The sequence below is a fragment of the Cololabis saira genome, chromosome 24, assembly GCF_033807715.1.
Source record: "Cololabis saira isolate AMF1-May2022 chromosome 24, fColSai1.1, whole genome shotgun sequence".
Lineage (NCBI taxonomy): Eukaryota > Metazoa > Chordata > Actinopteri > Beloniformes > Belonidae > Cololabis > Cololabis saira.
Window position 1 is genome coordinate 19,713,761 of NC_084610.1, and position 18,791 is coordinate 19,732,551.

At 39.4% G+C, this 18,791-nt stretch overlaps 1 protein-coding gene across 3 annotated transcripts in view; it reads left to right on the forward strand.

Annotated features, from left to right (window-relative positions):
* dmd (dystrophin) overlaps positions 1-18,791 on the forward strand; it is a 361,679-nt gene that overhangs the window by 320,374 nt on the left and 22,514 nt on the right. For all 3 annotated transcript variants that reach the window (XM_061715918.1, XM_061715919.1, XM_061715920.1), the window contains 7 exons: positions 1,213-1,370; positions 3,624-3,790; positions 5,882-5,993; positions 9,140-9,276; positions 11,252-11,290; positions 15,698-15,763; positions 18,122-18,187. In XM_061715918.1, the coding sequence (XP_061571902.1) occupies positions 1,213-1,370; positions 3,624-3,790; positions 5,882-5,993; positions 9,140-9,276; positions 11,252-11,290; positions 15,698-15,763; positions 18,122-18,187 (745 nt within the window). The remainder of the gene's footprint in view (positions 1-1,212; positions 1,371-3,623; positions 3,791-5,881; positions 5,994-9,139; positions 9,277-11,251; positions 11,291-15,697; positions 15,764-18,121; positions 18,188-18,791) is intronic.

An 18,791-nucleotide genomic window follows, 5' to 3' on the forward strand; every position in this document is an offset into this window, starting at 1 on the left:
ATGGGAAAGAGCTGTTGTGCGATCGACTGTACTCATAGATTTAGCAAAAAATCAAGAGTTATCGTTTTACAGACTGACGAAAAATAAGCTTAAGAGAAACAAATGGATCGCTGCAATTTGCAGAAAGAACTGGATTCCAGACACCGAAACGTGGATTTGCGGTTCCCATTTTGTATCAGGTAATGTTGTATTTTTGGGTAGCTAACGTTAAACGGTCAAATCATAAAGTTCAGTGTCCTCATCACTTTAATTCCTACAACAAATCCTGCCTTGAAGTCGGACCAAGCGTCAAGACTTTTGTAAGCCTTCAAGCTTTGCTTCGTGTATTTCTCCGGCGTAGAAATTAAGTCCATATAAATATCAGGGATTCGTGGCCAAATATTAATGTCCATGGACCACTGGTTTCTTCGGGTAACTGTACGGGTCACTGTCAAGTCCAACTGCCTTTAATTTAAGCCCATAATCGGCTGTTATCCCGTCTTCTCCACTAGTTGCCGCCATTTTTGCTGATGTTTTGCCACTCAGTGTGAGTAAGGGGGCTGGTCCAGTGGGGGAAGTGACGTCAATGCATACCCTCTATAATGTTGGTCGCTTAGCAACAATGCTGAGAACGGCCAATGAGCTTCAGCAAGCAGCTCAAAAACGGGACACTTTGATGAATCGTTCATTACAGTATCAAATATAATCAATGGTGGCATGTCGGTTTATAAGAATCTTTTTGCCCAGAAGAAAAAAGAGCGACAAAAAAACCCACCTGCACCGCGGGCTTTAGAAGAGAAAGACGCTACAGAGCGAGTCAGGATGCAGCGGCAGTCACAATTTGTTCTACTGTACTTATTGTATTTTTTAATCAGGTCGCGGTGGGGCGGGGCTGATCTCCGCAATTTGAAGCCTTGTATAATAGAAATAAATAAATTAAAAAAACCTTGCTACTTGGCGGATTTCACTTATCACACGTTCCTTTTGGAACGTAACCCCCGAGAAAAAACAGAGATTACTGTATCACAATGGACTTGCTTTGACCAAAATTTTTAACAGGACAGGAGTTAAAAGATCTTAATTTAACTTAATAAAGTAGAGAAGAAGTTGCTAAACCAGCAGGTTAATTAGGCTTTCTTTTGACAAGACAAAAATGTCACCTCATGCTCTCCCTCATTTAACCCCCTTGATTCTTGATATGGTCTTTCCTCCACATTTTCCTCTCTTCTCCAGTCCTGTTCCGACAGGTTGCCAGTGCAACGGGCTTCTGCGACCAGCGGCGCCTGGGTCTCCTCCTCCACGATTCCATCCAGATTCCTCGGCAGCTCGGAGAAGTCGCATCCTTCGGTGGCTCCAACATTGAGCCCTCCGTCCGCAGCTGCTTCCAGTTTGTATGTCAGACGGTCGAAGTGTTTGTGTTTGTTGAAGAAATGTGACTTACCAACAGTTCTTAACATGGCATACTAAGTTAATGGGGAGCCGCTTTGTTCACAGAACTGCAAACATGAAAAGTAGCTGATGCAGTGAGTTTGTGTCAGTCAAATGTTATTTTCCAAATAGCTTTTTATTGCAGTTTGGCTGGATTAGCCTCAATATCCAAAAGATGATCTGACATTTACATGTAAGGAAGTCTGACTGTAAGGTCCAAGTTTCTCGTGTACCTTCTTTGTGATATAACTTTTTCGTTCAATTCTATTTTTAAATTAAAGTCATTGATTTGGCAAATTAAATTTTTTGGTCAATGACATTCCAATAAACCATTCCCCTCAATTGCTCAGTCCCAGTGGAAAACAACTATGGTGAGACTGGAAACTTGTGGGGCTTTAGATTTGTCAATATGCTACAGAATGGGAATTCTTATTTGGCAAGAGGATTTCAAGCCTTTAAGAGGAATTTAAACTCCCATATTCACATTGGATAGTGTGAATCAGCTTATCACACAGAATCTGCATCAGCTCTTGCAATTTTTACCTTTGCGAATCAATATATTATAGCGCTGCAAACTAGCATCACATTACGGGCCCATAGACTGTAAATACAATGGATGAGACATTATCACATTATTCATGGGTTTCTGAAGAGGCTTTGAAGTTGCTTTTCCCTCGTACTGCTACTACGGTTTTGTTGCCGGGGAAGCCGAGGGGAACACATCCACCATATGTCAATCAAAGTTAGCTGTGGCTACCAGAACAACATTCCAAAATAGCTGCAGAGCTGTCTGAAATTTACTAAGAAATATCCCATTTCACACATGTCTGGCAAAAAAACAAAAAACAGCTTTGTTTAGCTGATGCTGGGTTGGTATAAATTCCTGATTGCTTCACTTGACTTCCAAGAATGTCGATGATTGATGAGGAAGTGATAATGTCTAGCCTTTGGCTGAGCCCACTGTCAGTCAAAATGCTAAGCGTCATATTCAAAATACATTTATATAAATTCCCCCGACATGGTACAAAAAGTGTCACCCCCTTCAGAGTTGTCATGGATGTTAAATCAAACAGTGTCACTAATGCGGTGGATAGGACCCAGGTGCAGGAAACCAGGAGGGAGGAGTTCCAAAAAACGTGTTTTATCAACTTAAACAAAACCCAAAGCGCTGCTGAGCACGAAAGCAAAAAATCCAAATTGCACAGGTTTGAACAGACACAGGTGCAGACAATCAGGCCAGATGGGAACCAGGGAAGTCAAAACAGAACTGAAACACAAAGACACAGGTTTCAAAATAAAAAAGGACCTAAATAACCAAACCGTGACACAATAGACTCCAGAACTGTTTTTGCTTCTCTTTTTTTACCAGGCTGTAAAGAAAATGTAATTCTGTCATAGATTTTGACATTTTAACATGGGAGTCGGTTGAGATGGACTCTCTTTTGAAACCAGCTCCACCGGCCAGTCAAGGAACTGGAACGAATCTTAGGCCCCGTTTACACATAGCAAAAACGGTGGTGTTTTCATGCGTTTTGGCCGTTTGTTTACACGAAAACGAAGCTCAAAGTCACCAAAAACGATCATTTCTGAAAACTCCGGCCAAAGTGGAGATTTGCAAAAACTCCGTCTTCACGTTTGCTTGTAAACAGAGAGAAACGGACATTTAGGCTTCAGAACGTCACATTATGCCACAGAAATGTCACCAGCACCATGAGTTTACAATATGTTTGGCCACCGTCAATATTTTCTTGTATTTTACCTGTTTTATATTCTAAAGTCACACTTAAAAGTAACTCCACTTCTCTGTCACTCCAAACGAAAGACCCTCGTTCCGTCTTGGAAGTAACTGGAAGTTACTCGTGTCATTTGTTGACGTTTTTTTCCAGGATTCCGATTGGCTAGCATGACTTTATGCTTCTCGTTACACTGCCCCCTGTAGGTTTGGCTGCTAATAGCGCCCCTTAACAGCAAATGATGTGTAAATGATGGTAAAAAACGTGGAGGGGGAAATATCAGTTTTTGTAAATACCCGGCTATGTGTAAACGTGGCCTTAGTCCTACATGAGACTAAACCCGGAAGTTGGATGGTTGGCACTTGGCAACCCAAGAACTGGAAAAAAACAGCATGCGAGGGCCGGGGGGGGTTCGCTGGCCTGGGATTTGCTTGATTTTTATGAACATACGATTTAAACCTTTTTTTTTTCCTTTTTTGAAAGGCCAACAACAAACCTGAACTGGAGGCCGCCATGTTCCTTGACTGGATGCGCCTGGAGCCGCAGTCCATGGTTTGGTTACCTGTCCTGCATCGAGTTGCAGCTGCTGAAACAGCTAAACATCAAGCAAAATGCAACATCTGTAAGGAGTGTCCCATAATAGGGTTCAGGTCAGTGCAGTTATAGTTTTGCACCACACCTACTTTATGTTTACTATATACATGTATTTTACTCTTCTTTTATATTTAGCAGTGTCTGTGCACATGTAATGTTTTCATAACTATGTTATCAAAGGAATAGAATCACTTGTGGTGTTACCTTGAAAACAAATGGTTTACATGGAGCACAGGTGGGCGTCACCAAATCAAACACTCAAGTATGAACTGCTGTCCTTTTGATACGCATAAATCTAATCATAAGAAAGGGGCAGAAATAAGTCATTTTGTAGATGAGTGTTAAAATGAGTGTTTTTGTGGCACTAGTAGCATTTATTTTTTTTATTTATTTATTTATTTATTTAAATTTTTTGTAAATAGTATCATGGAATATAACAGGCTGCCACAATGGTGTTAAAAGGAAAAAGATCCTCACTTATTTGAAACAGAGAAAGACAGACATCGCTTTTATTCAGGAGACACATCTTAATGATGAGGAGTCTATAAAACTAAAAAGGGACTGGGTGGGCCAAGTTTATTATAGTACATATTCCAATAGGAAAAGAGGGGTAATCATATTGGTTAAGAAAAACATAGATTTTCAGGTACTCAAACATTATGCTAATCGGGAAGGTACCGGTAGATGGGTAGTTTGGGATGCGGTCCTAGAGGGTCAGAAAACAACTTTAGTTAATATATATGCCCCTAATTCATCACAACCAGAGTTGTTTCATGAAGTCTGTAATGTCGTAAGGAATATTGGGAATGATAACATAATTGGAGGAGACTTTAACCAGGTCAGGGATGTGTATTTGGATAAATCCTCCCAACCTAGGTCAATTAATGATCCAGCATGTGTTGTAGTAGATGTAATGACAGAAGATTTGGGATTGGTTGATGTGTGGAGATTATTTCACCCTCAAGAAAAGTATTATACGCTCTTCTCTCACCCACGTTCTACTTATTCCAGAATCGATTATTTTCTCATCTCCTGCTCGCTGGTGAGCCAGACTCTTAGTGTCACAATTGGCAATATAGTTCTTTTTTTTTTTTTTTTCTGCCTATACAGTATATTAATGGTTAATACCATGTTGGTAAAAACCTAAGGCATATATATATATATATATATATGCATTTTTAGTATATAATATATATCATATATATTTGAATACATCATATATATTTATTTTATTAATCTATATACAGTATATAGATATAATAGAATAAATTGAAAGTGAAATCTTCTTGGAGGCTTACTGAAGTTATGCTTTAATATATAAATGTGTAATCTTGAATATATGCATATGTGGTTTTTGCTATATTTTATTTATCTTTTTTGATGTCTTTATTTTTCACAGTAGTTTTTACACAGGATAATCGCAGGAGGAAATACACAAATGTTATTAGGTGACGTGTTTTATAACTTTTTTGTTTTAGTATCCTTATTTTTCTTTCCATTTGGGCTTTCCACGTTAACACATGAGGTCTCAAGTGTCCCAGGTGCTGATTAATGAGGCCAGTGGATTTCTTTGTTGGTTCTTTAAAATATTTTACCTTGTATCAATAGATCCTAAACCATTTTCACACACCCACTCAAATTCTGAAGTTCCAGAGATGTGAACACAGATGAAAGTAACATTTTGTTCTTACTGTAAGTGCAAGTTTGCTTTTGGTGCTTGCTGGTTAATGACCGTTTTGTAATGTTTATCTTTACTGTATGTTTCTTTTGACCAATCAATTTTGAATATCCATTCAAAAATATATTGAGTTTGTGGTGGTTTGTTAAAAGTATACAGTAAATGGTTTTACAATATGAAGGTGCGTAGTCTTAACTTTCTTTCTTCTTAATGTTTACTGTAAAGTGCTTTGTTAGTACATTACCGTATGTCAAAGTTACTTGCTCATAAATCTACTCATCAACTGCATCAAATCTCACTGCAGAAGCCAAAATGAAATTAATTTCAACACATAAATGATTACTGGAATTTTATGACAAAAATCCTGCATTGTTATTACCATTTTCTGTGTTTCTCTATTAGGTTTTTAAAAAAAAAAAAACCTTATTTGCTTTTCCTTTTTCTGCCACAATTTTTTTCTCCCATCCAGGTATCGGAGCCTGAAACATTTCAACTATGACATCTGCCAGAGCTGCTTCTTCTCTGGCCGCGTTGCCAAAGGACACAAGATGCAATATCCCATGGTGGAGTACTGCACTCCGGTACGGGATTCACACACAACACACAATGTGTTGTTTTGTTTTTTTAAAAGGGTGATATGAAGATGTAAATTTTATAATACCAGACTTAGGGGCAAAGAGGATCTTCTTCATTTTATACTGTGAAAATCACTCACACATTTTTCTCTCACATTGCAGCGCTAACCTTAAAAGCATGACGATGACCGATGAGGAAGTGATGATGGCTAGCCATTGGCTAAGCAGACTACCAAACAAAAGGCTTCACACCCTAATATGAATACATTTATTGCTTTATATTAATTCATCTGAAAGAGTATTGGAGCCTTAATGGATGTGAAATCTAGTAATGAATAACAAAACTCTTTCTTGAATCAGTATTTAAATATATTTCTGATGCAGAGTTGCACATTTTAATATGGAATTCAATAGAGGTGAATTAATATGAAGGAAAAACATTTTATCAATACAGTTAATGTGGAAATGATAATATACAGTAGTCAACATTCTAAGTTGATTAAAAACACATTTATAAGTTATTAAAGAATTTTGAACAATATTAATCCTTGTCTTTGGAAAACTTTGAAATGTTTTGATCCACTTCAGTTGTTGACTGTATATCACTAAAACCACACAACTGGAGGTGCTGCAGAGAAGGTTCAGCGACACTGAAGAGAAGCTACAGTTACTGATTATAAAAATTATAAAAACTAAATTTATAACCTACTGTTTCTATTATAATACAAAATTATATAACTACTATTTCTATTTTACAAATTTTACAACAACAAATTATATAAAAGTCATATATGCTAAATAATGAAAAAAAAATAATAATAATTGTGGAGCATTAAGCATTAAAAAAATTGGATGATTGAAGTGTTTCTGAAAAAATCAGTATCGGCAGGTCACGCTCAATGAAAAATCGGCAGTTGGAATCGGCCAAGAAAATGGCAATTTGTTCATTTGTAGTATTTACTGAACCCTTCATAAACTCCAAGCCAGATCTACAATCGGTGCCAGAGTTTGGTTTTGTTTGGGGCGGCAGTAGCTCAGTTGGCAGAGCGGGTCGTCCAATGATCGGAAGGTTGGCGGTTCGAATCCCGCTCTGTCCCAGTTTGCTGTCGTAGTGTCCTTGGGCAAGACACCTTACCCGTGTGAATGTGTGTGAATGTTGTTGGTGGTCGGAGGGGCCGTTAGGCGCGATATGGCAGCCACGCTTCTGTCAGTCTGCCCCAGGGCAGCTGTGGCTACAATGTAGCTTACCACCACTGGTGAGAATGTGTATGAATGAATAATGATTTCTATAAAGCGCTCTGTGTGCCTAGAAGGGCGCTATATAAATCCAAGTCATTATTATTATTATTATTATTACCCTGCAGCTGCAGCTTTGGACTCTTTAAGATGTCCTGTGACTGTTTGTTTGCTTTTTGGAGAGTAGATATTTGGGTGTGGCATTTTTTATGACAACAAAAAAGCTAAAGGCGATTCAGTTTGAGCTTCAAACCCAAGTTTACCTGGGAAACTCAAAACTCAGAAATGTACTGCACTGACATTTATTTCACTGTGTTGCTAATACATATTTGTGCTGTCATTTCACACACAGACACTATTTTTCCCTCCATAAACCATTACCTGACATCCCTAAGATCACACACGTGTCAAAATTGTGTTATTCATTGACTCCATTGGAGTGTAGTAAGCCATCATATACCCCTATTAGAAACTAGAATATTACACAAATTTGCTCCCTTGCCCAAATAATGGAAAAATAACCAAAATGTATGATTCTATTGCCATAAATCACAAGGAATTGAAAAATGTATTTTTCATAGGTTGCAGTTGGCAAGAAGTGGCAAAGATGGAGCATGTAAACAGTATATTTTTCATATATTTATGGAGCTGAAGTTGCAAATTAAATTAATCAAAACTAAATACACACCCTTAACAAATGTCATTTAACATGCATTATTTTTTGTTGTTTTGGGTTTTTTTTTAATTAAAAGTTACATTGATAATTTGTTTAGATTTAGTTATGTTTATTTTTTTTATTACATAAAGTTTTTGACTGGTGCATACAACTTACCCGAAAATATGAGGGGTCCCTCTGTGAGAAACGTGCCCTCTTGATGTTAAACATTTTGAACATTTTGAATGAATGGAAAAATAAACCGATGCAAAGAAGGATGCTTCCTGAAATAGAAAACATAGTGGGCAACACAGCATCACCTTAAAAAGACAGGGAATTAACAACAGAATTAACAACAAAATATCTTTAGTCAGAGGCTTTTTCAGATCTTCTGCAACACAGATCGCTCAAGGATCCTTCTTGCCCACAGCTATAACTATTTACAATTATTTTGTTAGAGAAAGTTTTAGAAGTAGGCACAGGTTTCATTGAGCTTATGTTTGGGGTAAATAAATGTGTTTTCCCACTCCTGACATCCTGCCAACTGCCAATAAGCCTTCGGTTCACTTCTGCCTGTCAATGATGCATTTGCAAATACCTGAAGTTAACTAAACTCGACAGCATAAGGAAACTGGTTTAATTTCTCCTCTTGGTGGTTACAGTTCACGTAATTTCACTTTACAATTGATAATCAAACCCGGTTAAAGAATCAGAAATCCTTTTTTTTTCTTTTGTTCTCGAGAATTTAAAAAGACTGGCATCACACAATTTATACTGTTTTTTTTATTTATTTTAATATTTTGCTTAAAGTATAAAGTAGACAGTGGAGTTTGCATGTTCTCCCCGTGCTTGTTTGGGTTCTCTCTGGTTACTCCGGCTTCCTCCCACAGTCCAAAAACATGCGTAGTAGGTTAATTGATGATTCTAAATTGCCCGTAGGTGTGAGAGTGTCTGGTTGTTTGTCTGTATATGTGGCCCTGCGATGGACTGGTGACCTGTCCAGGGTGAAACCCCTGCCTCTCACCTGAAACATTAGCTGGGATAGACTCCAGCAGACCCTCGTGATCCTGCAAAGGATAAAATGGGTGTAGAAGATGGATGGATGTATAAAATAGATATTTGTATTGCTAGTTCAGAACATTATGTGAATAAAGTCAGATAGATTTGTTATTGAGTGGTGTGGAAATGGTGTTTTATATTTGACACACGTGTTTGTTCCACTTCTTACAAGTGAAGTCATCTTTGTTCTCCATCTATCCAGACTACATCAGGGGAGGATGTCAGAGATTTTGCTAAGGTGCTGAAGAACAAGTTCAGGACCAAGCGTTACTTTGCCAAACATCCACGAATGGGTTACCTACCTGTCCAGACCATCCTAGAGGGAGACAACATGGAAAAGTGCGGCTTTCACACACACACACACATACATTAACACACACATACACACATATATACATACATACATAACTAATATTTGTAAGTCAAGTGCATGATACAACCTGATACACCTGATACAATTTGTTTTCAAAAATCAAATTTTGGGTATCTGCATTTCAAAATGAAATGGAAGAGAAATATTACAACACAGGTGTAGTAACAATGGACTGCCAACTGCTCACGTACTTTGAACTACTGGTGAACTATGTTAAAAGCCACAGTATAAACAAAATGCACATGCTTTATGTTGCTTTGTTTGCAGCAACCTAGGTATGAAAATAACTCATCCATTGAGCCATCCTGATTTGCATTTTCTCTACATGCTTTTCTAATACACAAAACTATTACAAAACCTTAAAAGTCAAACCTCTGCAGAGCTAAGTTGCTGTGGTGGGACCATAAGAGAGCTGTGGATAAGTGAACTAAAGCAGTGTTATAAAGAAGACTGTGTCAAAATTCCCTCACAATGATAATAAAAACGTATAAAGTCATGCAAGAAACATGTTTTTCAAGCAAAAGATGGAACTGTGAGATATTGAATCACAGAGGCAGAGCCGCCGCAAGGGGTGTGCGAACCGTGCGACCGCACGGGGCCTCGCGCCATGGGCCGTTTTTGAAAAAAAAAAAAAAAATTTTTTTTTTTTTTTTTTTCGTTTTTTGTTTTCGTTTTTTCCCTTATAAATATCAACAGTCACATTCCATTACAGACCTAAATGTGTACTAGTCTGTGCATATCAATAAAATATATGTGCAATGATGACGCGTGTCTGTTGTTCAATACAACTGATCAGACCAAGCGCAGACACAAGCTGCTCTGATCCAGACGGGTGGAGTTGGAACAAACTGTCACACAATGTCGAGAGAACGAGACAGATTCAGGAAATTTCCATCAGGGGATGAAAAAAGAAAAAAACTAAAGAAAATGGAAGAGTTTAATGCCTCTCTGAAAGGCTCGTTTGATAAATTTGTCACAAAAATCACCAATCCGACCGGGTCTCAAGCAGCCGTGGGGCCCCGCGTCGAGGCAAGTCAAATGATGATGAGGCAGGGGAAGATATCCAGTATTTTGCTAATTGGAGAGTTAAAATTGCGCAAATAGACACCCGATCCGACCCAAAAAACCCAAAAATTTCGCGCGCACTCGCTACGCTCACGCGCGAGGGCCCCCCCGAGCCATTTCGCACAGGGCCTCGCAAATCTCCCAGACGGCTCTGCACAGAGGTACCTAGTATTTCTTTTTTTCTTTTTTTTGCTTAATTTTGTTAAATAAGGTGCATTGAAATGAGTTAATGTTTGCCTTTCCACTAAGACCTACTTCAAGATTACACAGAACACATTGGATTCAAATGGAAAGTTTGAATCCAAGCTGATCATGGCTCTAAGCCATGATCAGCAATATTTAAAATAATAAAAGGCTTGCAATATTTCAGTTGATTTGTAATGAATCCAGAATGTATGACATTTTTGTTTTTGTAATTGCATTACAGAAAATCACAATATTCTAACTTTCTGAGACAGTCCTGTATATTGGGTGGGTTTTTTGGAGACTTAATTCTGTTGAAGAGAATTCCCCTCAAATTAACGTGCTCACACATCAAGGTTTAATACAGTCTCACAAAATAAATGTGTTGATCTATCTGCACTCTTTTGCAAGCATGTTGGATGTTATGTGAATATTTTATAAATGCAACGCTGGCAAATCCCTTATAGGTAGTAGCCATGCTTTGTTTTGTACATTTGTGTGCCGTAGCAGATATTGTGCACTGTAACTCATATTTTATCACAGTGCTTTGATCTTTTCAGTGTGGTGCCATCCTCTCCCAATGCCCCCATCCTGTCCATACCCCACCCCCATTATACCTCGTTCTAAAGTGTTCTCCAGTTCTTGCATCATCATCTTTAATTTATTTATTTTATTTATTTTTTTGTCTTGCAGTCCTGTCACTTTGATCAACTTCTGGCCTGTAGATCATGCGTGAGTAGCTGACACACACGCGCACACAATCTTCTTACTTTTGTCTCTCATGTTCAGGTATTTTTCTACAGATACACACATGCATCTGCAAGCATGCCTGATTTGTTTTTATTTGCACTTTGTTCCATCGGTCTTATACACATGCAAACAGGCAGACACAACTTTTGCTCTCACCACCACCCATTTAACACTTTCTGTGTGACGTCATAGTGTTAGTAGTTGTGATGAGTTTACAACTCTTGCTGATTGCTCCACATTGAGTGCTCTGTCATGTCTCAACCGTTTTGCTTTTGCATTGAAAGTAAACTTCTTTTATTGTTTATTTTTTGTTCCTACAGTTTCCCATTTTTATGGGAACCATTTGAAATGAAATTGTACAGTGATTTTCCAACAACTTCCGTTCTCTGGAACAATAGTGGACTAATGCCATTTTATTCTAGGGGGTAATGTTTGTTGTTTCAAGGGTAATCTACTTTTGAATTGCTGAAATAAAAACATCACCCCAGGTAAAATGGGCAGATTATCATTAATGTTTTTCACTTGTTAATAAGTAGAAAGTAGAATGTTAGTTATTGTTTTTTTAAATAGGCCTAGTGTCTTGAAAGTCTTGAAATATGACCTGTCTAGTCTTCATCTGCCGCATGGAACTTATTTTTCATCCCATGACACTCCACCCTGTGTCAGTTAATGTAAAGAGGATAGGCAGAATTTGGAACTCTAAATGTTGAGTACCTTTAAGAAAAAACTTTTTAGGATCTTTTTTTTTTCTCAAATGAAGTGAGCAAATTGCCTATTTAAGTAGGTAAATTATACCACTGTAGGAAGTAGAGTGTTTAACTATCACATACATTATATTAATTTTAACCTAAATGAATCATATTATGTGATCGTGTTGTACAGTGGACAACAAGTGCCTTTGGCCCCGTTTACACGGGGCAAAAACGGAGGCGTTTTCATGCGTTTTGGCCGTGCGTTTACACGAAAACGGAGGTCAAAGTCTCCAAAAACGATCATTTCTGAAAACTCCGGCCAAAGTGGAGATTTTCAAAAACTCCGTCTTCACGTTTGCGTCTAAACAGATAAAACGGAGGAAAACGGAGATTTACGTCACATTATGCGACAGAAACGTCACCAGCAGCGTCATGAGTGCGACCTGTGTTTACAATTTGTTTGGCCACCGTCAATATTTTATTTTATTTTACCTGTTTTAAATTCTCTCAGACTCTCGTTCCGTCACCGTGTCCACACTGCATGCGACGCGAGCGTCAGCGTCAGCGTCAAAAACAGTTCCATTGCTAGGGGCGGCAGTAGCTCAGGTGGTAGAGCGGGTCGTCCAATGATCGGAAGGTCGGCGGTTCGAATCCCGCTCTGTCCCAGTTTGCTGTCGTAGTGTCCTTGGGCAAGACACCTTACCCTGCTTGCCTCGTGTGAATGTGTTTGAATGTGTATGAATGTTGGTGGTGGTCGGAGGGGCCGTTTGGCGCGATATGGCAGCCACGCTTCCGTCAGTCTGCCCCAGGGCAGCTGTGGCTACAGATGTAGTTTACCACCACTGGTGAGAATGTGTATGGATGAATAATGATCTCTGTAAAGCGCTCTGGGTGCCTAGAAGGGCGCTATATAAATCCAAGTCATCATCATTGCTTTATTTTTTATTTGCACTGTCTACACTGGCTGCGAGCGACGCGGCGTCGTTTTGAGCTGGACTTTGTTGCACGCCCTGGTTCTTTTTTCTTCCTGTCGCTCGCTTTGAAAGCCGGTTGAAAGTTGAAAAAAAAGTTGAAAGCGCTGTAGGAAACAGTCATTTCAATACAAGAACCTCAATAAAGTGGCAGCTGCTGTAGGGAGATCGCCAGGGAGCTGGAAGGTTCTGATAAAATAATAAGATATAATAAGAATCTTATCTTAATCTTATTAGGGCTTAATTTGTGCCGGATCCAACAAGATCTGGTACCTATTTGATCATTTCTCGTGTCCTCTGCTTTTTCCCCACATCCCAGTAATGACATGTTTGCTGCTTTAACACCACGAACACGCCGCTCACTCCAGCTGTTCGCTGTTTGATTGCGTCACCACACGCCGTTATTTTGTTCGTTTTTTTCCCCACTTTGGTCGGACGTTAGACCTGCTTCTATTTTTTTCCTGCCGCCTTGTCTAAGAGTTCTTTTAGGAGTTTCTTTCGGGAGCGCACAGGCGGTTGGTGGGGCAAATAAAAGGCGAGTCTCGGGCGGGTGAATAAAGGCAGATTTATGGTTCCGCGTACAATCGACGGCGTAGGGTACGCGGCGACGCGGCTGTTCGGTGAGTGCGCCGCGTACCCTACGCCGTAAGGTCTGCGCTGGTATAACGCGGAACCATAAATCTGCCTTTTAAAAGGCGAGTCTCCGCTGTCAATCAAAAGAACGTGGTAGAACGTGGGGCCGATAACGCGTTCAGTGTTTCAGGACAGAGCGCGTCTGATGCCATAAATCAGCCTTAACTGGAAGTTACACGTGTCATTTGTTGATGTTTTTTTCCAGGATTCTGATTGGCTGGCATGACATTACCAGCGTTTTCATGCGGGTCCGTGTAAACGAGGATATTTTTGAAAACGGAGAGGGGAAAATATCCGTTTTTGTAAATACCCGGCTACGTGTAAACGTGGCCTTAGTAGGAATATATATTTTAAACTAGGGTATTAACATGTTACCCAATAAACCTGAAATTTAAGTATCACAGTGAACTTAAATTGGTCATTACTGATTGAACAGTTACCTGAGGTAATCTGAGGTAGTTAAGGGACCTTGTTAATATTAAATAACTTTTATATGAACTTATTTAGATCACCTTATTGATCCATTAGTGATCTCTTATGCAGTGTGTCTTACACCATCGATAATGGCCACCGGGCCGATCCATTTGCTTTTTTTTTCCCTTCGTCACTGGCTTGTTTGACAATTGGCCAGAGTTTGTCTCTGCACTGTCTCTCCGTGTAGGTGAGGTCTTCTGCTACTCGCAGATTTTTTTCTTCATCACATCGGAGTTGAGGGAAGCTCTCCATACTTTGTATGGTGAATTGCATGATGATGGGACGTGAACTATTTTCATCTCTTGTTGTCTGAAGCGTGGAGTTCCTTCTGTCCGATCCCTCCCACTCCAGTCACAAACTCTTTGAGACTCTCTCCTCTGGCAGGAGGCTGCGGTCCACCAGGAACAAAACCTCACGCCACAAAAACAGTTTTTTCCCCATCTGCCACTAGCCTTATTAACCAGGCCCGGAACCCACCCTGACACTCTTCCTCTCCCCCACATACACACCCCATCTCTCTCATGACACTTCACCTGCACTCTTTGAGTTACATTAATGCTCAGCTCGCCCTTTGGAAACTCGCACTGTGATCACCTGCACCTTGTTGGACCGCTCTTTCATTCAACTCACTGAATCACTTACCGTGAATATATTATTTTAGAAAAATCTTTTGTATCACAACTACGATAAAAAAAAAACGAATTCCTCGTATGTCCAGTAACATACTTGGCAATAAAACTTTTTCTGATTCTGATTCTGATAAACAGAGCTGCTGTGTCACAGTTCAAAGGAGATGTAGCCCCAAAACGGAGGTCGGCAACCCGCGGCTCTTTAGCGCCGCCCTAGTGGCTCCCGGGAGCTTTTTCAAAAATGTTTGAAAATGGAAATAGATGGGGGAAGGAAATATATTTTTGGTTTCTGTAGGAGGAAAAACATGACACAAACATTCTTAACGTTTTTCAATGCTGTGAAAATGTGTAGAATAAATATTAAATTTCAACATTTCTGTTTACGAAGATTTATGTCAGAGCCTGCGACACACATTTCTACCTGTGTGGCTGCTGTAAACAAACCGGCCAAAGGGATTGTTTCCAAAGGGAAAAAGAGAAAAATAACTGAGGAAAAAAGAGGATTTAACGTTTCTTGGACCGAATCATTTGCATTCATTGCCTGAATGTTAATAATATAACTAATATAGATACATACAGCATGTGTTGCCTTTATTATAAGGCTTATACAAGACTTTTATTTTTTTGCAGCTCCAGACATATTTGTTTTTTATTTTTTTGGTCCAATATGGCTCTTTCAACATTTTGGGTTGCCGACCCCTGCCGTAAACAAAGGCACATGGATCACCACCACTTCTTCCACGTCTCCAGTGTTTTTCCCCACTCAGCGACACACCCAGTTGAACCCCAACCCCCAAACCAAATTCCATTCGGCCCACTTGCGCATTAAACCGAAAAAAAGGAGACATTATCAGAAACCCAAATGGCCGATGTTGAATTGTTATTTATTAGTGTGTGTGTGTGCGTGTGCGTGTGTGTGTGTGTTAAGAATAATTAAACTTTCCTCACTGGAACCCATGAGGTCTGTCCCTTTTTGTTTGTTTTTCACAGGCCTGGATCATCTCCGCAGCTCTCACATGATGACACACACACTCGGATCGAACACTACGCCAACCGGTAATATATTATCTTTATTTGGCAGGTCCTCACAATGTATTTTCAAAAGTTGCAAAATGGACACGGTGAAACAGTCCTTACCCCGTCCCACTTCTTTTACGTTCTTTGCTGCTATCCTAAAGGCTCAGTTATGCTTCTGCGTCAAAATGGCGCCGTGCCTACGGCGTGTGGTTTGGATCGACGCAGAGGACACGCCGTCACCTGCGCCATCTCTGATGTGCACCTCCTGAAAATTGTAACTACGCGTCGAGGAGACGCCGTCCACTCGCAGACCGAGAGGGCTGTGATTGGTTCGTTTGAAAGCGAAGCATTTCCGGTTTCCGGTTTGAATCAGTAGTGAACTTCCAGGGCTCTTTTCTTCGTTTATGTGTGATTTTTTTTGTTTTTGTTTTTTGCACAATAGTTGTCCTTATCTCTTTGATTTACTGTGACCGGAAAAAGTCGGATAAACCATTCAGAAAAAGATCGCTAACTAGTGGCCGCGGGGGGTATTGCACCGCGACCAAATGGAGAGACGGAGAAGTCCGAAGGGTTCAGCACGGCGTCACGGCTGCGGCGTGTGCTCTGCGTTGGTGTGACGCAGAACCATAACTGAGCCTTAAGTCTTACAAATGTAACTGATAATGACCTCAACAGCATTCTGTAAGAAACGCACTATTTTGATTTTATGTTATTGAATTTGGATAAAATGACTACTGCAGTTTTTCAACAAAAAACATGAAAGACAAAGCCATAAACAAATAACAGGTTGTTAATGTGTAGTAGGTGATGTAAGGTAATTATCAGCACAAAATTACCTCAAAAAAGTATCCATTGCACTCATTCTCTTCACTGTGATCTTGCACATGTCTCCGGAAGGTATACGTCGCGCAACAAAGGACCTGCCATTCAAAAATAGTAGAGACTTAAAGATTCTTTATTTTGTCCATGAACCAGCATCCCATAAAAAACTAAATTTATTAGTACAGCCTGTGCAAAAAAAACAAACAAACAGCATTCTGTAAGACATGGGTATCAAATCAAATCAATCTTTATTTGTATAGCGCTTTTCATGCAAGTAAAAAATGCAACACAAAGCGCTGTACATAAAACATAAAACTTCTGCTGGCAGGAGGTTTGTGAGAGCCATTTTTAATACAATTTTTAATTACCGGTAGTACAAATCATAATAAAGTACATAATGGTCATTATGACTTAAAAACACAGTGGATATCTTGAACCCACCATTTACTGTACAGTTTGTTGACATATGTGCTACTGTGGGTATGGAACCACATTACTTGGGGGGCAAACATAAGGCTGCAAACTGGAAAAAACCTGAGTTGCCATAAATGATGAAGATTGTATTGAATATCAGAATCAGAATCACTTTTATGGCAAGGTATGTCAGCACAAACAAGGAATTTGCCTTCGGTTCACTTTGCCCTCTTAAGTGGAAAAAAAAGAAGAATGGGAATATAAACATAAGGAAGAACAATAATACAAAAAAAGGTGAAAAATAAAAACAGTAGGTTAAAAAAATATATAGATATATGTATATACACATAAGTAACTGTTTGAGAGTTATTAGGGCCCGAGCACTTACAGTGCGAAGGCCTGTCATCTCCACAGCTTTGTTCAGCTTCAGATTGTTCTGACCACACCAGCAATTCAACCTCTCGTCTGTACTCATCCTCATCGTCCCGGATGAGGCCGATGACAGTTGTGTCGTCTGCAAACTTCAGCAGTTTAACACACACCCCTGGGGGCTCCAGTGCTGATAGTCCGGGTGCTGGAAGTGTTGCTACTCAGTCTGACCTGCTGCTTCCTGTCAGTCAGAAAATTACAAATCCACCGACGGGTGGAGGAGGACACAGTGAGCTGTGTGAGTTTGCAGTGGAGGATGGCTGGGATGATGGTGTTGAACACCGAGCTGAAGTCCACCAACAGAATCCCGGCCTACGTCCCTGCATAGCTATTTATTAAATAAATGGTCTCTGCTCTTGACCAGCGTTTACTGCGTGCTGCCATCTTGAAACTTTGTTTCCAAAACAAGCCCAGCGCGGAATATAAGTGTCATGGAGACAGACGGGCGAGGGAACGAGCAGCGCAGAAAGACCAGAATTAATTTAATGCGGAATGAGTGTATACATTATCACGGAATTATTCTATTCGGATTTAAAATCGGAATAAACCAGCCACTTACCTCGGAATTAAGTTTAATTCGGAATGGCCATTTTCATTCGGAATTAGGTGTTTACATGGTCATTTTTACTCATTTTAAATCGGATTTAATTTTAATTCTGAATTAAAGAGGAATTACACTTCCCATGTACAGTAAACGCACTGACTGACTGTTTTGTTTTTTCCCTTTCACAGGTTAGCAGAAATGGAGAACCGTAACGGCTCGTATCTGAATGACAGTATCTCACCCAATGAAAGCATGTGAGAATGGCATCTGTTCTTTTTCTTCTTAGCATAATGACTGGCTGTATCCGTTATTTTTGTTTGCACCGACTGGTTTTGGTATGTGTATTATAGCTATCCTGTTTATTTGCTGACAACGTTATTTGTAAGAAAAAAGTAAGAATGCATATTTTAACTCGTTTTTGTAGCAGTGTCTGCGAGGAAATTATGCTATTCAAAAAAGACGTTATTCAAGGTGCAGCCAACATCGGGTTTTTTATATCATAAATATTCTCTAAGTCTGTTTAAACAACCCTTTTCTTGTTTCGAAATGTAATTTTAATCACCAACAACAAAGACCCGTGACCTGTAAAAATCTGATTTTAGATATTCTTAATGTGACTGCCTCCTTTCTAGAGCCTGTAAATATCACCTTTTAATATACACTCATGAATCCAGTTTACTGTGAGTTTGTCCTGCTTCAAGTCAGTTAAGTTCATTTTCTGTCAAAAAAAATAAATAGATAAATAAAAAAAAAGATAATTTTCTGTCACTGCCTACATCGTGACAGTAACTCGAAATCATGATTTTATTTAAAAAAATCGTGATTATGATATTTTTGCCATATTTCCCACCCCTACTT